The 25798-nt window shown below is 42.0% G+C and overlaps 1 protein-coding gene across 3 annotated transcripts; it reads left to right on the forward strand.

The window, feature by feature from the left end:
- The first annotated feature begins 378 nt into the window (after positions 1-378).
- PHF6 (PHD finger protein 6) lies at positions 379-25798 on the forward strand. 3 transcript variants are annotated; one of them, XM_067471644.1, is made up of 12 exons: positions 379-641; positions 3721-3789; positions 6903-7087; positions 9268-9369; positions 12801-12934; positions 14044-14087; positions 14723-14883; positions 14993-15136; positions 17228-17332; positions 19541-19674; positions 21233-21362; positions 24436-25798. In XM_067471644.1, the coding sequence occupies exons 3-11, from the start codon at positions 6950-6952 to the stop codon at positions 21360-21362; spliced, it is 1092 nt and encodes a 363-aa protein (XP_067327745.1). In that variant the 5' UTR covers positions 379-641; positions 3721-3789; positions 6903-6949; the 3' UTR covers positions 24436-25798. The 3 variants fall into 3 exon arrangements, with proteins under 3 accessions (XP_067327745.1, XP_060612044.2, XP_060612045.2); XM_060756061.2 differs by having other exon boundaries at positions 379-609; XM_060756062.2 differs by having other exon boundaries at positions 379-609; positions 14726-14883.

The following is a 25798-nucleotide window of genomic DNA, read 5'->3' on the forward strand; positions in this document are numbered from 1 at the left end:
TATTTTATCTGCATATTATTATTTAAATATTATTTTTATTATTATTTTACTATTATTATCACTAGTATTTTCCAAGTCCAAGTTTCAAAAGACTAACGGCCGTTTGAAGAAGAAGCCACGCCCCCTGGATTTAAAAAAGCCCTTCTGCGCATGCTCAATCCCAAACTCTTCCTCGGCTGCCTTACGAAGGGTTTGAGTTTTTGGGAAACCTATTGCGCATGCGCAGTCCTTTTCTCTCCTCGCTTCCTTTCCCAACTGCCGTTGAAGAGCTGCGCGCGCACTTCTGCGCTTTGTTCTCTATAGTTGAGGAGGGAAGGTCGGCTTCTGTGGCGCATGCGCCTTAGGGCGAGAGGGACTTGAGAGCGGACGTGTGACGTCAGGACGCCGGTTCCCTTGGGCGTGCTGACGTCAGTCTCCGCGGCGGCGCAGCGTCCTTTCTCTCTCTCTCTCTCTCTCTGCCTTTCTGTGTCTCAGCTTCTTTCCCCTCCGTCTCTCTCTCGCTCGCGCTCCGAATGAAAGGGAAGAAGGCTCCCCGCGAGAGAAGGGCTTGGGAGCGGGCTTTCTGAAGGGAAGGCGCCCCTCTTCCGCCGGGCTCCGGCCTTCGCCTTGGTAGGCCCCGCGCCTCGACGCGCGCCCCTCAGGCCAGGCCCCGCGGTTGCCATGGGAACGGCTCTTTCCTGCCCCCCCCCGTTTGGGAATAGAGTTTGGCGTGTTTGTGAATGGAAAGGGGAATTGGGGGCTTAGAGAGGGGCCTGCTTGGCCTTCAAGGGAGGGGGCTAAGGCAAAGCCTTCACAGTAATAGTAGTGATATAATAGCTATAATGGTAATGTAGCAGTACTAATAATATAATAGCAATGATAATAGTAGTCATAACGTAATAGTAATAATAATTATAATGTAATAATAATAATTACTAGTAATAATATATAATAATTATAGATGCAGGCGAAACGTCAGGAGAAATGCCTCTAGATCATGGCCATATAACCCGAAAAAACCTACAACAACCCAATAATTATAATATTCGAGTAATAGTAATACTATAATAATAATAGCCGTCCCCTGCCACGCGTTGCTGTGGCCCACATGGGGGTTCTGTGTGGGAGGTTTGGCCCAATTCTATTGTTGGTGGGATTCAGAATGATCTGTGATTGTAGCTGAACTATAAATCCCAGCAACTACAACTCCCAAATGTCAAGATTCTATTTTCCCCCAAATCCACCAGTGTTCACATTTGGGCATATTGAGTATTCGTGTAGAATTTGGTCCAGATCCATCATTGTTTGAGTCCACAGTGATCTCTGGATGTAGGTGAACTACAACTCTAAAACCAAAGGACACTGCCCACCAAACCCTTCCAGTATTTTCTGTTGGTCATGGGAGAACTGTGTGAACTACAAGCTTTGGAGGCCCCACTGGAAATCCAAATTGAGCAGATTGTTTTGAAATGGAAGGGAATAATGTCTGCTGGGCCCTCAATAGTTTGGGGGGAATACCAACCCATATATGTTGAAAGTGATCAACACGGCACTATTCGTAAATGGAGCCCCCGGTGGCGCAGTGGATTAAACCCCTGTGCCGGCAGGACTGAAGACCGACAGGTCGCAGGTTCAAATCCGGGGAGAGGTGGATGAGCTCCCTCTATCAGCTCCAGCTCCTCATGTGGAGAACCCTCCCACAGTGAAACAGGAAACAAGTGACTTCCACTGCCAAAGGTCCTAGAACAGCGTTTCTCAACCTGTCGCTCCTGACATGACAAAAAATAGATGCAGGTGAAGCGTCAGGAGAAATGCCTCTAGAACATGGCCATAAAGCCCGAAAAAACCTACAACAACCCAATAAATAAATTACTATTAATATAATATAGGAGTCCCTGGTGGTGCAGTGGGTTAAAGCGCTGAGCTGCTGAACATGCTGAATGAAAGGTTGCATGTTCGAATCTGGGGAGCGGCGTGAGCTCCTGCTGTTAGCCCCAGTTTTTGCTAACCTAGCCATTCAAAAACATGCAAATGTGAGTAGATCAATAGGTACCGCTCCTGTGGGAAGATAACGGTGCTCCATGCGGTCATGCCAGCCACATGACTTTGGAGGTGTCTACCGATAACGCTGGCTCTTCAGCTTACAAATGGAGATTAGCACCAACCTCCAGAGTCGGACACAACTGGACTTAATGTCAAGGGAAAACCTTTACCTTAGTAATAATACAATAGCAATGATAATAGAAAAAAGTAACGTAATCGTAATAATCATAGTAATATTAGAGTAATAATAGTAGTAATAACAGTGATAATAATAAAATAGTAATAATAATAAAATGGTGATATAATAATATAATAGTATTGTTATATAATAGTAATAATTTAAGAAGGCTTTTAACTAAAGTCTAATCTAGGTTAATGTTTTAAGGTAAAATTCTTGTGTGTTCAAGAGGTTTTATATGACGTATTAATCACTTACATAGAACATGTGATTTTAAATATATTTTAAACTTTTTATTGTATGTTTTAGATCTGTAAGCTGCCTTGAATCCACTGCGGAGGAAAACATTAAAATATCACAAATTTAAAAAAACAAAAAACTCATTAGTTGTAATCTATATAAATAAAAATGTAATATTCGTTTGTGGGATGAACATAACTCAAATACCACTGGACAAATTGACGCTAAATTTGGACACAATACACCTATCAGGCCAACAAGTGACCATCACTCATAAAAACACAGCAGAAGAGAATTTAAAAGCCATAAATGCAAAAAGATGCTACAGCGCATGTGCAAAAACAACTCCCCTCCCCCAGCAAACAAAACATACAATAGCATAGCCACACTCTCTTTCGGACTACAGCTCCCAGCATCTCCTTTTAGTAGAGGAGGATGATCCAAATGCACTGCTTCCAAGATGCAAGCTTTCTTCTCCTTGGATTTCTTTGAAGGCATCCCAATCCCTGCATATTTCCAATTTCCTATTCCTGGACTGCAACTCCCAGCAGTCCTCCAGATAGATAAGATAGATAGATTAGATAGAGATAGATAGGTAGGTAGATTGATCAAGCGAACTGCTGGGAGTTGCAGTCCAAGAATAGGTAGAGAAGGAAGAAAGGGGAGAAAGTGGAAGGGAAAGAAAAAGGGGGGGGGGAGTGAAGAGGAAGAGAAGGAAGAAAGGAGAAAATGAAAGAAAAAAGGGAAGGAGGGAAAGAAGGAAGGAGATAAATAAAGGAGGAGAGAAAGAGGGAAGAAAGGTTGGCCACAGCAACGTGTGGCGGGTACAGCTAGTAATGTAATAATAATGTTAGTAGTAATCGTTGTCCCCTTGTCTTCCTCCTTTTCAAGTTTTGTGAAGGTTTGAATTTATTTGACCTTTACTTTTTTTCTTAAAGGAGAGGTCAAGGCTTCCTTAATCACCCCCCTCCCTCTTAAAACCCAAAGCCATTCAGTGTAAGAGATTCACACATATAAAGAGTTTCCACCTAAGTATTAGGAAGGATTTCCTGATATTCAGAGATGTGGGAAGGTTTGGAATATATGCTGCCGGTTTTTAAACTAAGGCTGGATTACCACCTGCCTGGAGGGCTTTCGTTGTGCCTTTCTGCCTTGCAGAATGGGGTTTGGCTGGATGGTCCTTGGGGGTCTCCTCGAACTTGTGATCTCATAGGGATGCATTGAGGCCTGGGAACACACCTAATGCAGAGTTTAATTGCTTTTCTCTCTTCCCCCTCCAGTTGCTTCCAGGGAGGTCAAGGTGACCAGTGTGAGTGCCTCGGGTGTCCAGTCACATCAAATCTTGGGAGGTAAGTTGGACGGAAAGAAAATAATCGTTGTAATATGTGCCCTCAGAGCATGCCAGTGTCTCCTTCTCTGGAGGATTTTAAACTGTGGTTGGATGGCTATCTTGTAACGAAGTCTTTGGTGGTGTATACCAGTGTGGCAAAATGGGGCTGGACCCAACAGCCCCTGGGGTCCCTTCCACCTGATATGTACAGGCAAGCCACCAAGTTACAGACAAGATCAGTCCTGTAGATTTTTTCTTAAGTTGAATTTGTATGTCATTCGGAACAGCGACATTTTTAAAGTGTCACTCCAGATATCTATCTGTCTGTCTGTCTATCTATCTATCTATCTATCTATCTATCTATCTTTGGTTCGCATAGGAAATTTATTTATTTATTTACTTACTTACTTCATTTATATACCGCTTTTCTCAGCCCTCAGGAAACTCAAAAGGGCTAACATCCCTGTGGTGTTTGTTTTGCTGTCTGTGCCCCTTTTCAGAATATTCCACTTTACTTTCTGTTCCTGAGATAATTGGATTTTGGGGGGAAATGGCTTGCTGTAGAAACAAGGCTAGGTGAGAAAGCTCCACTAGAGATAATAACTCTTCCAGGAGTGAATCCCTCTCCCTGGGTAGATTTCTCTCACTTCCTGTTGTCTCACCAATGTTCTTAACTTTGAGTTGTTTGTAAGTCAGATGTTGTAACTTGGAAACTGCCCGTATAGTCTATATAACAGGTCCAATGCTGGCATTTTGAGTATTGTGGCTACACAGAGGTCTAGCTTTAGCCTCACACCAGAAGCGACTTGCAATTTCTCAAGTAACTCTTGACATGGAAAAAAAAGCCTGATGTGAACATGGTCGATACGATAGACAGAAGGTTGGAGGGAAGTAGAGTGAGAGAGAAAGCTGCCTGGAGTCTTGATTGGGGTTCTTTTCCAAAGTTAGGATACACAGAATTGCACTCCAGCAGAGTTGAAAAACCTGTGCAGGCTTGCTTTGAAAGTAAAGCCCTCAGTGCTCATTACTGAGATTTCTCCCTTGGTAGCAGGTATTAGATTGAAGCCATCACCAGGCTTTATAGAAAATCAGGAGTCTTGGATAATAGTGAATTGTAATAGCGAAGTACAGTGATATAATGCTTTCCTCAAATATCTAGAGATGTGTGTTTGATGTAATAATCTATTCAAACAACCCCAAAGATAGTTTTTTTTTAATTCCTTGTCTCATACAGAGGATATGAGAAGTGTTACTCTTTAACCTTCATGTGGTAGATAGCGCTGTTCAATATGCTTAGGTTGTAACCCCTGTTGATTTGATGTTAGCCGCTCTGAGTCCCCTATGGGGTGAGAAGAGTGGGGTAAACGAACAAACCCAGAGGGTGATTCTCCCCAATGCTTCCTCTTCATCCTGGAAAGAAGTGACGAGTGGAGTGCCACAAGCAGGGTTCCGTCCTGGACCTGGTCCTGTTCAACATCTTTATTAATGACTTAGATGAAGGGTTAGAAGGCAGGATCATAAAGTTTGCAGACAACATCAAATTGGGAGGGAGAGCTAATACTCCAGAAGACAGGAGTAGAATTCAAAACAATCTTCACAGATTAGAGAGATGATTGGCCAAAATGAACAAAATGAAGTTCAACAGCGACAAATGCAAAATATTCAACTTAGGCAGAAAAAATGAAATGTAAGATACAGAATGGGGGATGCATGGTTCAAGAGCAGTACGTGTGAAAAAGATTTTGGAGTCCTTGTGGACAACAAGTTAAAGATGACCCAACAATGTGATGCGGTGGGAAAAAAAGCCAATGGGATTTTGGCCTGCATCAATAGGAGTATAGTGTCTAGATCCAGGGAAGTCATGCTACCCTTCTATTTGCCTTGGTTAGACCACATCTTGAATATTGTGTCCAATTCTGGGCACCGCAATTGAAGGGAGATGTTGAGAAGCTGGAATGTGTCCAGAGGAGGGCGACTAAAATGATCAAGGGTGTGGAGAACAAGCCCTATGAGGAGAGGCTTAAAGAGCTGGGCATGTTTAGCCTGAAGAAGAGAAGGCTGAGAGGAGACATGATAGGAGCTGGATGCGGCCCTCCAAGGTCATTTACCCGGCCCTCGCTCAGAGTCAACCTAAGTCTGAAATGATTTGAAACCACACAATAACAACAATCCTATTTCATCAGCCAAAAGTAGGCCTACACTTCTGACTGAAATACTAATAAGTTTATATTTGTTAAAATTGTTCTTCATTTTGATAGCCATGTATAAGTATGTGACAGGAAGTCATAGGGAGAAGGGAACAAGCTTGTTTTCTGCTGCCCTGGAGACTAGGATGTGGAACAATGGCTTCAAACTGCAAGAAAGGAGATTCCACCTGAACACTGGAAATTTAGATTTAAATTGACCATTAGGAAGAACTTCCTGACTGTGAGAGCTGTTCTACAGTGGAACTCTCTGCCTCGGAGTGTGGTGGAGGCTCCTCCTTTGGAGGCTTTTAAACAGAGGCTGGGTGGCCATCTGTGGGGGGTGCTTTGAATGCAATTTTCCTGCTTCCTGGCAGTGGGTAGGACTGGATGACCCACGAGGTCTTTTCCAACTCTATCTATTTTTAAAAAGTGTTCTGAAGAGACATTATATCTGAGACTAATTTGGTTCCCATTGTCCACCTCTTCTTATTGTCCTTTTGACCTGGCCCTCTGTTTAAGAAGTTTGAGGACCCCTGATGTAAACGGATGAGGAATTGAACTGGAAGACATTGTTTTTATAGTTTTTTATAGTTTTTATTGTTTCTATGGTTTTTATATGTATTTATGACGTGACTTTTATGATGTGCTTTTAACTGAGATATGTATGTGTACATATATAGCATCTAATTGTTGCCGGTCTGCATGCCGCCCTGAGTCGTCTTCACGCTGAAATGGGCGGGATAAAAATGATGTAAATAAATAACAAATAAATTGCTTCTTTTGAAAGTAAGATTCATCAAGGAAATGGTCTTCTCTTTCTCTCACCTGCCACAGGCCCAATTCCACCACATTTGTGTTCATTTCGAAGTCACTTTTTGATAAGACTTGGTGAAATGGGAAGAGTGCGGCTCAATGTTATTGTTTGTGCTTTTTTTATTCTCTGCAGTATTGGCAAGGACTGAGGCAGCATTTCTCAAGCTGTCTTTAAAAATCATGTCCGCCTCAGTTGGACCAAAAAAAGGACCGGGAAGGCAGCGCAAATGTGGCTTCTGCAGGTCCAACAGAGACAGCGAATGTGGACAGCTCTTGCTTTCTGAAAACCATAAGGTGGCAGCACATCATAAATGTATGGTAAGTGCCCTCAAAGGATGCTCCGATGGGAGGAACACTTTCCTGTCAATGGAACCGTAATGGAGAGGAGAGAGAGGGAATCATAGACGGATGGGCGTGTTTAGTTATTTGTATGCTAATAATCCCCCACAGCTTTCTTTTAGTGTTCTTTTTGTCTTTTCGCTTTGCCTGGGTTATTTGAAAAAGTCAATTTTTTACTTGTAAAAAATGCATAAGGTTGTGAGTGAACTTCAACTCACATCATGCCAGGTTAACCTGAAAAACTCCATCAGTATGTTATGTTGGGCAAGTTTGCTCCAGATTCATCATTGGTGGGGTTCATTGTGTTCAAACTGACTTGAAATTAAATCCTATTGAACTCATAAAACTCATTTCTCAGTGATCACATGCATGCGATGAGGCTCCACATACCTGTTGGTTTGATGACGCGAAGCAAAAACGACTGGTGTTTGGACATAAAGTGTTTCAAATCAGATTCAGTTGCATTCGGTAGGGCAGCTTTTCTCAAACTGGCGGTCGGGACTCCTGGGGGGTCTCCAAGGGGTGTCAGAGGGGTCAACAAAGGCTAAAGGATTATGAGGACGAGATCTGATTTCATTCAGGCGTAGATGATTATTTGTTGTATGTCTGTGTATGTTATGTCTTATTTATTGTAATTGTTATTAATCGCACTGTAAACCGCATAGAGTCGCCGTATCAGGCTGATATATGCGGTATAAAAGAAAAGCAAATAAATAAATAAATAAAATAAACAAAGACCATCAGAAAACACAGTATTTTCTGTAGGTCAAAGGGGTTCTGTGTGGGAAGTTTGGCCCAATTCTATCATTGGTGAGGTTCAGAATGCTCTTTGATTATAGGTGAACTATAAATCCCAGAAACTACAACTCCCAAATTTCAAGGTCTATTTTCCACAAACTCCACCAGTGTTCACAATTGGGCATATTGAGTATTAGTGCCAAGTTTGGTCCAGATCTATCATTGTTTGAGTCCACAGTGCTCTCTGGATGTAGGTGAACTACAACTCCCAAAACTCAAGGGCAATGCCCACCAAGCCCTTCTAATATTTTCTGTTAGTCATAGGAATCCTGTGTGCCAAGTTTCATTCAATTCCATCATTGGTGAAGTTCAGATTGTAGGTGAACTATAAATCCCAGCAACGACAACTCCCAAATGACAAAATCTACCCCCACCCCACCCCCCAACCATGCCAGTATTCAAATTTCGGCATATCGGGTATTTTTGCCAAATTTGGTCCAGTGAATGAAAAGACATCCCGCATATCAGATATTTACATTACAATATATAACAGGAGCATAATTACAGTTATGAAGTAGGAACAAAAATAATTTTATGGTTGGGGATCACCACAACATGAGGAACTGTATTAAGGTGTCATGGCATTAGGAAGGTTAAGAAACATTGTGGTAGGGGATTCTAGTACACAAGAGCTTGTGCCCCTGCCAATTTCACAAGCTCACCTAGTAAGTATAAGGGAGAGAGCTTTTTCCTCTGTGGCCCCCCCTACTCTGGAACTAACTACCTGGAGAAATTAGGAAAGCCCCTACCTTAGAAACCTTTAAAAAGGACCTTAAAACCTGGCTCTTCCGCTGTGCTTTTGATGAATAGGTTTACATTCTCACACTATTGCTTAGCCTCAACGTTTTGTCATTGGAGTATATGTCCGTCCCCCCCTTTGTGGGAAAGCCTGATTCCACAACCCCCATTATAATGAGTCCTCCTCCGCAAATAATCTGTATTTCTCTTACCTTGCCTGAGTTTTAATTAGTTTTAATCAGTCTCTCTTTTAATCATTACATGTAACCCGCCCATTGTGATTGTGATTGTGCCCATTGTAATTTTATATTGCTATGTTTTCATATGTTTTATGTAATTATGTTGTTTGTTGTTTATTGTTTGCGTTTTTGGTTTTATTTTATTGTAGTTTTCTGTTTGGGCTTGGCCTCATGTAAGCCGCTCTGAGTCCCCATTGGGGAGATGATGGCCGGGTATAAATAAACATTATTATTATTATTATTATTATTATTATTATTATGCCATCATATATTTGCTAGCCTGTAAAGAACTGCAAGATTTATTCAACATTCCATTTGGTGATGAGCCCTGCTCTTATTTTAGGAAAGCCTTACCAAATTTGATATTATTTTTGTTATGTCTAGCTCTTCTCGTCTGCCTTGGTATCTTCACACTCCGATAATGAGAGCCTTGGAGGCTTTTCCATTGAAGATGTGAAAAACGAGATCAAAAGAGGCACTAAGCTGGTAAGTTGGCATTTCCTTATTTCAATAAAGTGAAATGTGTTGCTCTGTAGGGGAAAAAAATCTATGCAAATTCCCATCCTTGTATGTCTTGCAACTATCCTACTTGTATGCTGTGCTACTGTAATAGTCTGAATATTGGTCATTGTTCCTCATTCTGAAGGCGCCTGCTTCTGATAGAGCAAGTTTTGGCATATCTTTTATTGAACTGGCATGCTTCTCCTAAGTATCCTCCTCCTGCATTATAAACAATAGGGACAAATAAGGAAAGAGCAGCATGCAGAAGAGGGAGGCGTAATTTTGCTTTTGTGCTCAGTAGTTATTGTGTAAGCTCTCTTTAATTAGAGGATTCTCTGTATTCTCAACTTCCTGTATTAGACTCAGGCTGAAACTTGTCCTTATCTATTTGCAGTGTCCTTGCTGTTGTTCATATGCATCTTGTATTGCACGTTGTCCTGCGTTTAATTAGTTTTATCATTTTATTAATCTGTTTGCAATTGTGTACCTTTTACGGTTGAGCTAATTGGGTCTTTGGACTGTAATACAGTTTGTTTGATTCTTTCCAAGCTTTTGCATCTTAAAATTGAACTTTTGCATCCAAGTATACCCCGGTGGCTCAGTGGGTTAAAGCACTGAGCTACTGAGCTTGTTGATCGAAAGGTCGCAGGTTCAATTCCGGGGAGCGGCGCGAGCTTCCGCTGTCAGCCCTAGCTTCTGCCAACCTAGCAGTTCGAAAACATGCAAATGTGAGTAGATCAATAGGTACCGCTCCGGCGGGAAGGTAACGGCGCTCCATGCAGTCATGCTGGCCACATGACCTTGGAGGTGTCTATGGACAACGCTGGCTCTTCGGCTTAGAAATGGAGATGAGCACCACACCCCAGAGTCAGACATGACTGGACTTAATGTCAGGGGACTACCTTTACTTATACTTCTTCAGGATACCACATTACGTTGATAGTAATTTTGCTGTATACAAATCTGTTTTGTCTTGGTTCACTTTAATTGGGTATGCCATTTTTTTGTTGTGGAGCTTCTGCAGATACTTTTCATGAAAGATGTGTTTCGATGGAGTATTGTGTCCAATTCTGGTCACCACAATTCAAGAGAGATATTGACAAACTGGAATGTGTCCAGAGGAGGGCGACTAAAATGATCAAGGGTCTGGAGAACAAGCCCTATGAAGAGTGGCTGAAAGAGCTGGGCATGTTTAGCCTGAAGAAGAGAAGGCTGAGAGGAGACACGATTGCCATGTATAAATATGTGAGAAGAAGTCACAGGGATGAAGGAGAAAGCTTGTTTTCTGCTTCCCTGGAGACTAGGACACAGAACAATGGCTTCAAACTACAAGAAAGGAAATTCCATCTGAACATTAGGAAGAACTTCATGACTGGGAGAGCTGTTGAGCAGTGGAACTCTCTGCCCCGGAGTGTGGTGGAGGCTCCTTCTTTGGAGGCTTTTAAACAGAGGCTGGATGGCCATCTGTTGGGGGTGCTTTGAATGCAATATTCCTGCTTCTTGGCAGGAGGTTGGACTGGATGGCCCATGAGGTCTCTTCCAACTCTATGATTCTATGATGTCCAGCCATCTAGCATGGTTTCCTATGACTGGCAGAGGAAGCCCCAAAGTCTCACTTTTGGAAGAGATGCTATTAAAATGGGAAGCAGCAAGGAGAAGTAGCCCTTCCCTATCTGCAAACCTTAAATTCTCAATTTATTTTGGTTTATAAATTGCTGTGAGTTAGTTAGCTGCAGATGGACTCTAGCAATTATTCATTTCTGAGGCTTTTGGCATTTGAAGTTCCTGTTTCTCAATTTCTGAACTTCAGTGAGCCCCCCCCCCCATCAGTATGTTCATCTCTGTCATTTTTAAAAATTGCCTTCCTAATATTATAATTGTATATTATATACTAGCTGTCCCCTGCCACGCGTGGCCCACATGGGGGTTCTATGTGGGAGGTTTGGCCCAATTCTATCGTTGGTGGGGATCAGAATGCTTTTTGATTGTAAGTGAACTATAAATCCCAGCAACTACAACTCCAAAACCAAAGGACACTGCCCACCAAACTTTTCCAGTATTTTCTGTTAGTCATGGGAGAACTGTGTGCCAAGTTTGGTTCAATTCTGTGTGCCAAGTTTGGTTCAATTCCATCGTTGGTGGAGTTCAGAATGCTCTTTGATTGTAAGTAAACTATAAATCCCAGCAACTACAACTCCCAAATAACAAAATCTTTGAGTGAAGGACATACATTGGGTTGTTAGGTGTCTTGTGTCCAAATTTGGTGTCAATTCATCCAGTGGTTTTTGAGTTCTGTTAATCCCACAAACGAACATTACATTTTTATTTATATAGATTACATGTAATATTTCTAAAAAAATTCCAGTATAGTGGTATAGTACAGTATAGCAATAGATAATACTGATATGCTATGCTAATAATATAGTATACTGTATGTACATATAATATTGATCATACAGTATACTTTTAATAATACAACATAGTAGTTATATATTGCATGTAATATTACTAATCATATTGCAGTATAGAATATAGTACAATATACGAAGGTAGGGACCTGCCTACCTTCGTGACCGTATCTCCCTCCATGAATCCCCACGGGCCCTCTGATCCTCTGGGAAGGCCCTGCTCTCACCACTGCCAGTGTCACAAGCTCGCTTAGTAAGTACAAGGGAGAGAGCTTTTTCCGCTGTGGCTCCCCGACTCTGGAACTCATTGCCTGGAGAAATGAGGAAAGCCCCTTCTCTAGAAGTTTTTAAAAAGAACCTTAAAACCTGGCTCTTCTGCTGTGCCTTTGATGAGTAGGTATATAATTTCACATGACTGTTTAGCCTCAAAGTCCTGTCATTGGAGTAGACGTGTCCCCCCTCGTGGGAAAGCTTGATTCCAGAACCCCCGCCATAATGAGCCCTCCTCCGCAAAATATCTGCTTCTCTCTTTTATCTCATCTGAGTTTTTAATTAGTTTTAATCAGTTTGTCTTTTAATCATTACATGTAGCCCATCCATTGTCACTGTGCCTGTGTCTATTGTAATGTTTACATTGTTATGTATCCACATGTTTTATATAATTATGATGTTATTGTTTATTGTTCGCGTTTTCGGTTGTGTCTTGGTTTTCTTTATTGTAATTTTTGTTCGGGCTTGGCCTCATGTAAGCCGGTCCAAGTCCCCATTGAGGAGATGGTGGCTGGGTGTAAATAAAGATTATTATTATTAGTAGTAGTAGTAGTAGTATATGATACTAATATTATGGTATGCTAATAATATAATATATTGTATTTACATATAATTTGTAAGCTGCTCAGAGTCCCCTTCAGGGCGAGAGCGGGCGGGTTATAAAATAGTAAATAAATAAATGAGTCAGAAATCCTAATTTTGTCTCTTTTCTCTCTCTCCCCTCTCCCTTTCTTTCAGAAATGCTCTTTTTGCCACTGTCCTGGAGCAACCATCGGTTGTGATGTCAACACCTGCCATAAGACATATCATTATTACTGTGCATTGCACGATAAAGCTCAGATCCGGGAGAAACCTTCCCAAGGCATCTACATGTAATTACCTTTTGGATTTCTCGTTCCTTAAAATATGTGGGAAATATATTGCTTGTTTTGAAAAGAAATTCCGAAAAGTAGACTTTGTCAAGGCGATTGTATTAGACTTGTGTTTGGATCAGGAAATATGTAAAGTGTCGTACACCAGAGCAGGAACACCTCTAACCTTAAACACCACACCAGCTTGGTAAAATCAGCAAGCAGTTTATTGTAGAATATATGTAGGCAAAGCCGTAAAATTATCAAAAAAGTAAAGTTCCCAAAACTTCTCATTAACTTCTGCACCTAACAAATGATCTTCAGGCAGTTGCTCTGAGAAAGACTGTGAAAGGCCTCTCCCAGGAATGTGACCTTGTGAATCTTCTTGATACAGCCCAGGCTTCTTGTCTGAGCTTAACTCAGGCCCAGGCAAACCTTCATCCCCATTGCCAACAGACCCAGGCCCACCATCAGGAACATCACCCCCATTCCCATCATGGACATCAGACACAGGCTGACATACAACAAAGTGATTTTCACAAAGTTTAGAATGGGTTAAGAGAAAAAAAGGAGGAGGAGGAAAAAGGCACAAGAAAAGGAGTAAAGGAATCTGAGATAGCTAAAAGTTACTAAAATCTTGTTAAGGAGAAGTGTGTAGAAGATCAAGAAGGGTCAAGTTGACCTGACAGAAGAGATGGGGGTGGGTGTGGGGGGAAGAGAATGAGCAGAAAAAAAGAAAACAAAGGAATGTTTACAGAACAGAAGAGATACAGAGGCATCAGAGTTAGAGTTGTAAAATTACAGACAGGCAGAAAGAAAGGGAAAGGGCTGTTTGATTTCTTGGCGTGCATGTATGTGTGTGTTCACATCAATAGGGACTATAAAACCCATTATCCACAGACAGTCAAACATGGCAGTTTTTCTTGACGCTTATCTTGGCTTGCTTGATCAGAAGACCACCCCTTAGTAATGCGGTAGAATTAAAATGTTACATTTTAATCTGGATTCCTAGTCTTAATTGGGAAGTAAACAGGACTGGAAATACTAAGGGGCACAGGGCATCAACACTAAGTTGTGACCAGGTGGAAAATGTAAGTGCCATGGCTGACTTTGTGATGATCTATCCCTAGGATATTATGTCGAAAACACAAGAAAGCGCCACACAACTCTGAAGGTAATAATTTGTGACATTTCTATTGGGGAATGGGATTGACTGTCATAAATTACTGTATATACTCGAGTATAAGCCTAGTTTTTCAGTCCTTTTTTTAGGCTGAAAAGTCTCCCCAAGCTTATACTCGAGACAACATTAATTATTTTACTTTGTTGTTATTATTGTTGTTATCATTATTATTACATTTATTATTTTATTGTTATTACATTTATTATTTTACTCTATTATTATTGGAGGACATGTAAGCATATTTACATTGAAGAAGGTTAGAATAATGGTTTAATCAGAATTGGACAGTCTTATCTTAAATTACAGTTTTATGTAAATATTCAAAAACATTTGACCTACTGATGCCTAAATTAATATAATTTTATTGGAATCTATTTTTATTTTGAAATTTACCAGTAGCTGCTGCATTTCCCACCCTCGGCTTATGCTCGAGTCAATACATTTTCCCAGGTTTTTGTGGCAAAATTAGGTGCCTCGGCTTATATTTGGGTTGGCTTGTATTTGAGTATATACAGTAGGTTTGTCTGCTTATATTGTTCACAAGAGGAACTCTCCAGCATTTTCTGAGGAAATGTTTAGGGTTTTGACGCCATCTCCCTCCCGCCCTTGTATCCTTTCTCTCCCAGCAGATCTAGAAGAAAGTCAAAATGAGCACGAGTTAGAAGCGTCTCCCCCTAAAAAGAGGGGGCGCAAAGGGAGGCCCCGGAAGACGTCCCTCAAGGGGCAGACGGAAGACTCGCGGTCCACGTCGTTGCATGGCACAGATGACGTAGAAAGCAGCTCCTACGTAAGCAACCCATCGCCGTGGGGCAACAGTCTCTATTTCTATGTGGTCTTCCGATTCGACCACGGGTGTTGATTTGGGTTTCTGTATTAAGAAAGTGTTTCTCTTTCAGAGAGACAGATCGCCTCACAGAAGCGTCCCCAACGACACAAAACCTAAGTGTGGGTTCTGTCACGCAGGTGACGAAGAGAATGAAGCTCGAGGGAAGCTTCATATATTCAATGCCAAAAAGGCAGCTGCACATTACAAGTGTATGGTGAGCACCTCTTTCTTTGATCAGTTGGGTTCCGACGGGGTCTAGTATTTGTTGGGCGTGTGTGCGCTTATTAACAAAAGACCCTCTTCATAAATGTACAGCAGAGTAACTTATTCGCAGCAGCGTGACCCAACACCAGTAGCCCAAAGTGATAAAAATAACAAAAACACACCAAGGTTGTCTCTTCTTTAGTAGGGAAGGCCCTGCTCTCGGCCCCGCCTCTATCGCAAGTGAGATTGGCGGGGACGAGGAGCAGGGCCTTTTCGGTGGTGGCCCCTCACCTGTGGAATTCACTCCCCGGGGAAATTAGGTCCTCGACTTCCCTCCTTTCCTTTAGAAGGAAATTAAAAACATGGATTTGGGACCAGGTGTTTGGGTAATCTGGCAGACAGATAAAGGACAATGACGACTGATAGGAATTGACAATGTGGAATGAATTATGGATTCTGAGCTGGTGAATGTTGAGCATGAGATTGACCTTTATTTATTTATTTCTCGTGTCAGGGCAGCCAGTCAATTATATTACATTTCTAACAGAACAAAGCAAACAAACAGACAAAATACAAAATGTGTGAGTTTGGTAGTTGATTAAATGTCCTTTGACCAGTATCTGGCCACTTGGAGTGCCTCTGGTGTTGCTGCAAGAAGGTCCTCCATTGTGCATGTAGCAGGGCTCAGGTTGCATTGCAGCAGGTGGTCAGTGGTTTGCTCCTCTCCGCACTCGCATGTCGAGGATTCCACTTTGTAGCCCCATTTCTGAAGGTTGGCTCTGCATCTCGTGGTGCCAGAGCGCAGTCTGTTCAGTACCTTCCAAGTCGCCCAGTCCTCTGTGTGCCCAGGAGGGAGTTTCTCATTTGGTATCAGCCATTGATTGAGGTTCTGGGTTTGAGCCTGCCTCTTTTGGACTCTCGCTTGCTGAGGTGTTCCAGCGAGTGTCTCTGTAGATCTTAGAAAATTATGTCAAGATTTAAGTCGTTGACGTGCTGGCTGATACCCAAACGGGATGAGCTGGAGATGTCTCTGCCTTGGTCCAACACCAGTAGCCCAAAGTGATAAAAATAACCAAAACACACCAATGTTATCTCTTCGTTAGTAGGTATTTTCTTTGTAGCAAAATAACACTGTTGCGCTATTTACAAGAACAAGGTTTCCATAAAACAAATAAGGTTATTTATACTTCCTTCTTTGCTTCCACACTGGGCTTCTTTCTCTCTCGCTCTCACAGAGCCTATTCTCTCACTAAACTTACACAGGAGCTTCACACAGTAGCCTTTTACACACATGCTTCACAGATTAGCTTTAACCTGGGCCTTCTCTCACCAAAGTTTCTCACACCAGGCCTTTTCATACTGAGGCCTTCTAACACTGAGGGCTCTCAAACTGACACCGACCCCAGACTAAAGCCTTTCACGTTGAGGGCCGTTTCTGACTGAGATGAACTAACGCTGAGGCCTTCTCTTACTGAGGCCTACTAGCACACTGAGGCCGTTCTCCCACAGAGACCTCTTACAGACTGAGGCCTACTAAGCCACAGGCACACCTGCTTAGATTGAACTGCAGCTTTTGCTGAGTCATTGCATCCATTGGAGTCCCGGTGGCGCAGTGGGTTAAACCCCTGTGCTGGCAGGACTGAAGACCGACAGGTCACAGGTTCAAATCTGGGGAGAGGTAGATGAGCTCTCTCTATCAGCTCCAGCTCCTCCTGCGGGGACATGAGAGAAGCCTCCCACAAGGATGATAGAAACATCAAATCATGTGGGCGTCCCCTGGGCAACGTCCTTGCAGACGGCCAATTCTCTCACACCAGAAGCGACTTGCAGTTTCTCAAGTCACTCCTGACACGATCAAAATTTTTTTTGCATCTATTTAACCCTTTCAGTGCTTGACACATTTTTAATCTAAAATACCTAGTTAATTTTTAATACTTCTGATAGTATTGCTTATTGATTTCATAGAAGCGAAGGGGGCAGCTCCATCTCCGGATTTCTTGATCTGCACTGTTCCATCTTTGTTTCATGCCAATCTTTGAAGGCGTAGCTGGCTGGAGTTTTCCACTTCCTCATACTCTCTCTGCCTTTCCTCTCTCCCTAGTTGTTCTCTTCTGGCACCGTACAATTGACGACAACATCGAGGGCAGAGTTTGGTGATTTCGATATTAAAACTGTACTTCAAGAAATCAAACGAGGGAAAAGAATGGTATGACTTTCTGGCTGGAACCTTAACATTTTTTTATCCTGGCTTTCATCTAAAGTGCTGATGGCTGCCTGTCATTCCCTGCTGTCATTCCAGCAGAAGGCTAAAACCTTTTTATTCAGGCAGGCATTTAAAGAACGTTTTAAAAATCAAGCCAGGTGATTCTGTGGGTTTAGCTTTGAATTGGTTTTTATTGATTGTAAGCCTTTTAACTTTATTTTAAAAACTCTTAATATTTCATTGTATTTTAATATTTGTAAATGTTTATGTTTTAGATTGCATTGTGTTGGTTTTACTGCAAGCCGTTTGAGTCTCTTTTTTTGAGAGACAAAGCAGGATAAATCTATATAAATAAAAATGTAATGTTAGTTTGTGGGATTAACAGAACTCAAAATCCGCTGGACGAATTGACACCAAATTATTATAATAAATATAATAATTACAATAAATATTCCACTTTCCTCTCTTAAAAGATAATAATAATTATAATCATCATCATCTATATAAATAAAAATGTAATGTTCGTTTGTGGGATTAACATAACTCATAAACCACTAGATGAATTGACACCAAATTTGGAAGCAAGACACTTAACAACCCAATGTATGTCCTTCACTCAAAAAAATTGATTTTGTCATTTGGGAGTTGTAGTTGCTGGGATTTATAGTTCACCTACAATCAAAGAGCATTCTGAACCCCACCAATGGTGGAATTGAACCAAACTTGGCACACTGTTCTCCTATGACCAACAGAAAATACTGGAAGAGTTTGGTGGGCAGTGTCCTTTGGTTTTGGAGTTGTAGTTCACCTACATCCAGAGATCACTGTGGACTCAAACAATGATGGATCTGGACCAAACTCTACACAAATACTCAATATGCCCAAATGTGAACACTGGCGGAGTTTGGGGAAAATAGAATCTTGACATTTGGGAGTTGTGGTTGCTGGGATTTATAGTTCACCCACAATCACAGAGCATTCTGAACCCCACCAACGATAGAATTGGGGCAAACTTCCTACACAGAACCAACATGTGGGCCAAAGCAATGCGTGGCAGGGGACAGCTAGTATATAAATAAAAATGTAATGTTCGTTTGTGGGATTAACATAACTCAAAAACCACTGGACAAATTGACACCAAATTTGGACATAACACACCTCTCAGGCCAACAAGTGACCATCACTCATAAAAACACTGAAAAACACAACAGAAGGGACGTAACAGGCCAAAAAACAAAATAAATGCATTACAACGCATGAGCAAAACCACATATATACGCAAACACACATATATACACACACGAAACAAATATATACACACATACATACACACACAAAACACATATACACAGACTGGGACACAGCAATCCGTTGCAGGGAACGGCTAGTATAATAATAAATCCTCACTCGAGGCTGTTTGAATGGACACAGGACCCTGTGTGATGAAACAGAGGCTTAAAATAGACCTCTGCGGTTTAAGTGCCACACATTAGTCATAGCACAATATATTTGCTTGTGTAGCTTTTGATCAACTGAAAAATTGTGTTGTCGAAGGCTTTCCTGACCGGAATCACTGGATTGCTGTGAGTTTTCTGGGCTGTATGACCATGTTCCAGAAGCATTATCTCCTGACGTTTCACCCACATTTATGGCAGGCATCCTCAGAGGTTGTGAGGTCTGTTGTAAACTAAGCAAGTGAGGTTTATATATCTGTGGAATAATGTCCAGAGTGGGAGAAAGAACTCTTGTCTGTTGGAGGCAAGTGTGAATGTTGCAATTAATCACCTTGATTAGCATTGCTTCTTCCCTGAAGGGAATCCTTTGTTGGAACATGTACCAGCCATAGGCCATGTCATCAAATAATATACAACCTTTAAAAGTACAATAAGCAGTTTCCAATATAAATATTAAAACTTTATATTAAAATATTAAAAAATTATAGTAGCAGCGTCATGATAACAAATGTCTGAGGAAATGTTTGCGAGAATAAGTGACCAAAAATAGCAAAGCCGTTTGGCCTCTTTCACAGCACTGTGAGGCCTGGTCTCCTCTGGATCTCTCTTGGCTAATTCAGTCCTCATGTCAACAAACGGTTTGCAGGAAGAGTTGTCAGGAAAACGAGAAATTAAATGTGAAGTAGGAAGATGTGGATTGGAAACATGGTTCATGCAATTTGACAGCGACCTGTCTCTCCCTTCCTCTTTGTGACAGAAGTGTACGCTTTGCAGTCAGTCTGGAGCCACCATTGGATGTGAGATTAAGGCCTGCATCAAGACTTACCATTACCACTGTGGAGTACAAGACAAAGCGAAGTACATTGAGAACATGTCGCGAGGGATTTACAAGTAAGTGCCTCCCATTGTCTCTCTTTGTGTGTGAGAGAGATGATGAATCCATTGTAGTGAGAGCTTTATATCTCCAAGAGATTGGTTCGATTGGGGTTTTGAAGCCCACTTGCACCATTCTATAGGTCTCCTATACACATGCGTATGTACCTTATTTACTCAAATCTAATGCTCAGCTTTTTTGGATAAATTACCTCACCAGAATTAGGGTGTGCGTTAGATTTGCGTAATACAGCCATCTTAGTGCTGAGCCGAAGCAAAAGGGGAAGCTGCTTCAGGAGCTGCACCTGGAGCTCCTATTTAAGGGGGGCACCCTCTCTCATTTAATTACCAGGGCTCAATACTATGGGATCCTGGGATTTGTAGTTTGGTGAGGCATCAACACCCTTTGGCAGTGAAGGCTCAAAGCCTTGTCAAACTACAGTCCCCATGATCCCAAGGCATTCATTCTGCAGCATAGATTCAAACCAAGGTTTCCCTTAGAACAGTGTTTCTCAACCTGGGGATCGGGACCCCTGGGGGGGTCGCGAGGAAGTTTCAGAGGAGTCACCAAAGACCATCAGAAAACACATATTTCTGATGGATTTAGGAACCCACTTGGCACAGTCTTTTGGGTTTACAGTGCTCTCTGGATGTAGGTGAACTATATCTCCACTAAACCAATGTCAGTTCACCCAAATCCCTCCAGTATTTTCTGTTGGTCATGGAGGTTCTGTGTGGGAAGTTTGGCCCAATTCTGTTGTTGTTGGGGTTCGGAATGCTCCTTGATTGTAGGTGAACTATAAATCCCAGCAACGACAACTTCCAAATGTCAAAGTCTGTCTTCCCCAAACTCCACCAGTGTTCACATTTGGGCATATTGAGTATCTGTGCCGGGTTTGGTCCAGATCACTGTTTGAGTCCACAGTGTTCTCTGGATATAGGTGAACTACAACTCCAAAACTCAAGGTCAATGCTCACCAAACCCTTCCCGTATTTTATGTTGGTCATGAGAGTTCTGTTTGTCAAGTTTGGTTCAATTCCATCATTGGTCGAGTTCAGAATGCTCTTTGATAGTAGGTTAACTATCAATCTCAGCAACTACAACTCCCAAATGACAAATCCAATCCCTCCCAACCCCACCAGTATTCAAATTTGGGCCTATTTGGTATTTGGGCCACATTTGGTCCAGTGAATGAAAATACATCCTGCATATCAGATATTTACATGACGATTCATAACAGGAGCAAAATTACAGTTATAAAGTAGCACCAAAAATATGGTTGGGGGTCACCACAACATGAGGAATTTTATTAAGGGGTCCCGGCATTAGGAAAGTTGAGAACCACTGCCTTGGAAGAGACCTCATGGGTCATCCAGTCCAACCTCCTGGACTTCTAACACTTTTGTTTTTAATGAAGGAATCCTAAATATGCAGCAATTGCAGTGAGCACCTTTTGGAAGCAAATACATTTTTTTGGTTTCAGGGCTTTGATAATAGAGTTGCGCATTAGAGTCAGCGGCGCATGAGACTCGAGTCGAAACGGTATAATTTGCATTGTCTTTGCATTGCCTGTAGACTTTACTGTAAAAACCACAGTGGGAACGACGAGCGCGATGAAGAGGATGAGGAGCGAGAAAGCAAGAGCCGCGAAAAATCAGTGGCGGACCTTGGCAGCGTTCCCCAGCAGCAGCTGAATGGAAACTAGGTACGGATGCCATCTCCCTCCGGATCTCCTTTTGAGAATAACACTGTGTACAATTGATGTTGTTATTAATGAGTTGTCATTGTATACTGAAGTTATGCCACTATGGCAGAGGGTCACGCTTTCCTTCACACCGGAGTACGACTGCATAATAACTAGGGATGTTTGTAAGATTCTGCTGCCAATAAACATCGCTATCGCAGTCAATTTGGCTTATGCTTTCCTCTTTAATTCCCAACTGTTTTAAAGAAGGATGTCTTGAAGTTCATGTTGGCAGTGCTGTGCTTCTAAGCTACATTAATAGGTTTTTAATTGGCTTAAAGGGTTTTAACTATTTTGAATACTGTTCATGTTGAATTCTATTTTAGTGTTTGTATATTTATAGGTTTTAAATTGTACTTTCTTGGTTTTATTGTGAGCTGCTTTGAGAGATAAGCAGGATGTAAATATTTATGTCAGAAGCAAGTTGAGGGTACAGTTAAATGCATTTAAAACACAATTTTAAAAAAAGAACTTGGCATTATGCTAAATGTCCTTTGTCCAGAAGCTGGACACGTGAAGTGCCTCTGGTGTCGCTATAAGGTCCTGTGCATGTGGCAGGGCTCAGGTTGCATTGTAGTAGATGGTCTGTGGTTTACTCTTCTCCACACTCGCATGTTGCGGACTCCCACTTTATGGCCCCATTTCTTAAGGTTGGCTTTGCATCTCGTGGTGCCAGAGAACAGCCTGCTCAGCGCCTTGCAAGTCGCCCACTCATTTGTGTTCTCATCCAGTCTCAGCCACTAAATGAAGTGCTGGGTTTGAGCCTGCCAGTTTTGGACTCTTGCTTGCTGAGGAGTTCCTGCTAGTATCTCTGTAGATCTTAGGAAGCTGTTTCTTATTTAAGGTGTTGGTTTGTTGAGTGATATCCGAACAGAGGATGGGCCAGAGACGTCAATGCCTTCGTCCTTTCATTGCTGCCTGCTACTTCCCAATGAATGTCAGGTGGTGCGATACCAGCTAAACAGTGTAATTTCTCCAGTGGTGTGGGGTTTAGACTTCCTGTGATAATGCAGCATGTCTCATTAAGAGTCTCATCCACTGTTTTAACATGTATTCCACACTGGGCATGCATACTCAGCAGCAGAGTAACAAAACACAAAGGCATGTGTCTTCACTGTGTCTGGTTGTGATCCCCAGGTTGTGTCAGTCAGCTTTCATGCAATATTATTTCTAGCACCCACATTTTGCTTGATAGTCAAGCAGTGCTTCTTGTAAGCCAGAGCACCATCCAGAGTGACTTCCAGGTATTTGGGTGCGCTGCAATGCTCCAGTGGGTTTCCTTCCTAGGTCACCCTCAGGGCTCGAGATGCTTGTCTGTTCTTAAGATGAAAAACAGACGTCTGGGTTTTGAATGGATTAGGAATCAGCTGGTTTTCCATGTAATAGGCAGTAAAAGCACCTGAAGCTTCCGAAAGCTTCTGTTCAACCATTTCAAAGCTCCCTGCTTGGGATGTGATGGCACAATTGTCAGCATAGATGAAGCACTCTGTCCCTAGTGGCTGGTCATTTGTGTAAATGTTGAACATGGATGGAGCAAGCACACTCCCCTGAGGCAGGCCGTTCTTCTATTTCCGCCATCTGCTTCCCTAGACCTGGAACTCAACAAAAAAGCTCCTGTTTTGTAGCAGATTTCCTATGAAGCAGGTGAGGTGGTAGTCTCAGAAGAAGGTGATGGGGGTACAAATAAAAGTATAATAATAAGGATTTTAAGGGTTTTCACTGTTCATTTTTCATACTGTTCATGCTTCATTCGATTTTAATGAAGTTAAATCTAGTTTTAATTTTAATGAAGTTAATCTAGGATTGTCTGCGCGCCCCATCCCTCTCCGAAAACTCTGTCCTAGTCATATTTCACCTGTTCATGCTCAGCATTATTTTTATAATTTTATTTATTACATTTGGCCCAACCATAGGTTTTTAAACGTTGTTGTGTTACTGTTAATGTTTATTGCTTATTTTTTGTTATGAGTTTTATTTTATTGTTTGTATTACTGTTGCTCTTGCTTTATTACTGATGTATTGTGGGCTCGGCCTCATGTAAGCCGCACCGAGTCCCTTGGGAGATGGTAGCGGGGTATAAATAAAGTATTATTATTATTAGTCTCTTTTGATGCCTTAAATTGTGTTGGTATTTTTGTGAGCCACTTGGAGCCTATTTTTAGAGAGATAAAGTGGAATACAAATAATGACAATAACAACAACAATAATATGAAACCTATCCTTTATCCAGAAGCTTGGCCACAGTTGTCCACGTTCTGGTTACATCCCGTATAGACTACTGCAACGCTCTTTACGTGGGGTTGCCTCTGAAGACTGCCCGGAAGCTGCAATTAGTCCAACGAGCGGCAACCAGATTACTAACAGGAGCGGGGTACAGGGAGCATACTACTCCTCTGTTGCACCAGCTCCACTGGCTGCTAATTAGCTTCCGAGCACAATTCAAAGTGCTGGTGTTGACCTATAAATCCCTAAATGACTCCGGCCCAGTTTACCTATCCGAATGGATTTCCCCTATGAACCATCAAGATTGTTAAGATCTTCTGGAGGGGCCCTGCTCTCGGTCCCACCATCTTTGCAATCGCGTCTGGTGGGGACGAGGGACAGGGCCTTCTCGGTGGTGGCCCCTCGGCTCTGGAACTCTCTCGCACTGGAGATTAGAACTGCTCCTTCCCTCCTGACCTTTAGAAAGTTGGTGAAAACCTGACTTTGGAATCTGACATTTGATGAGTGAGGCAATGGTTTTTTGAGAACACGGACGGATGGGCATGAATAATGATTTTTATGCTAACGACTTGGCTTTATATAATTATATGGTAGTACTTTAATGTGTTTATATTAGTGTATTATTGATGTGACGTTTTTAAACGATTGTGTATGAACCCCCTTGTTGTAAACCGGCCTGAGTCCCTCGTTGGAGGTGAGAAGACCGGTATATAAAAGTTCTAAATAAATAAAAAATAAATAATAAAATCCCTTTCTCTCTCTCTCTCTCTCTCTCTCTCCCCCCCCCCCCCCCTTTTAATCTTTCATTCAGGTTCAAGCGACATGGTTGAAACTGGGAATAAGACATCCAAAACTACTAACCTTTCTGGGTTTATTCCCCAACAACAACAACGACAACAACAAAATACTTTATAAAAACAGAATGGGGTTAGTAAGGGGTTTTTTGGGGTTTTTTTACGACCGGCCTGTTAGAAATGTCACGGACCTGCCTGAAACGTTCCTGTGTGAGTGAGCCTTTGGTGAGCAGCAGAGGTTCTCCCCTCCCCCCCTTTTATAATTAAACCTGTTGATATTATGTAGTTAGTCTGCAGAGAGAGAGAGAGAAAGATAAACATAGGAAGGTCTGCAAAACGGATCCTTGTGCGACCGAGACGGAGGCAAGGCAAACAGCTTAACTCTTCTTTGGGGAACGACAGGCGCTGGAAAGGTTTGGACAGACAATCGGGGAGAGAGTTGCTCTGCTCCTGGACTCTGCTTTGGGTTCTTCCCGTTATGGACGCCTCACATCCAAAGCCAGAGACCACAAGCTGCCGTTGACTTTGAGCTGCGATCTTCAGCACTCAACGTCAAAGGGTTATAGTTTGTTCCTTTCTGTTCCGTATGGGAAACATGCTTCCGTTGGCATACTCCAGCGGCCTTTTCCTCTTTTCTCGCCTTTTTCACTTTCGACTGAAGGATGCTGCCGCATTTGGAAACTGCATTATATTCCCCCCATTTATATCTCCCTCTGGAATTTAGCCACCTTTCTTGGGACATCATACCTCAAATGCTCTGTGCTGTGTGGGAACACATCATGTTTTTCTCCAACACACACAGATCCTGTATGCTGTAAGGAAGAATACAGAATGAGACTCTGGATATGTTATTGTTTTTCAAAGAGGTCAATATTTATTTGAAGCCTTGCGGACCACTAGACGGGAATGTTTTTGAGGATTTGAAGAAGGTTGCAATGCCAACCCAACACTCTCCTCGGAGCTGGATTCGCTTAAAATGATGCCAAGTCTTAATAATCCCTGGATTCCTGGTCCTCTGTTCCATGGGTTTTGCCCTGCCTATACTTCGCAAATTTCTTCTCTCTTGGATTTGGAGGCCTAGCAGCATCGGAAGGACAATCGGAGAAGATTCCTTTGCAGTTGAATAAAGGAATAAAAAGAAATTGCCTTTTTCGTGACAATGTTCAAGATTTCCGGAACACTGTTTTTCTCCACTTTTCTTTCTTTCTTTTTTTTCGTCGAATTGAGGGACTCGACTCTTGTGTATAAAGACTCCAAAAAAGGAGGACTCTTGGACTTCGATCCCATTCAGGTTTGGGAAACGTTCCTGGAAGAATGCCGTTTTAGTAGGAAAGTTGTGTATAAAGGAAAATAAACAATAAATCTGTTAACTTGCTCTTA

This window comes from Anolis sagrei, chromosome 10 (assembly GCF_037176765.1).
Source record: "Anolis sagrei isolate rAnoSag1 chromosome 10, rAnoSag1.mat, whole genome shotgun sequence".
Lineage (NCBI taxonomy): Eukaryota > Metazoa > Chordata > Lepidosauria > Squamata > Dactyloidae > Anolis > Anolis sagrei.

Excerpts from the sequence above, each read along its gene's own strand:
- PHF6 (XM_067471644.1), top strand. The coding sequence starts at position 6,950 with ATGTCCGCCTCAGTTGGACCAAAAAAAGGACCGGGAAGGCAGCGCAAA. Across the intron at positions 12,935-14,043 it reads CCTTCCCAAGGCATCTACAT|GATATTATGTCGAAAACACA; the intron begins GTAATTACCTTT and ends ATCTATCCCTAG. Across the intron at positions 15,137-17,227 it reads CTGCACATTACAAGTGTATG|TTGTTCTCTTCTGGCACCGT; the intron begins GTGAGCACCTCT and ends CTCTCTCCCTAG.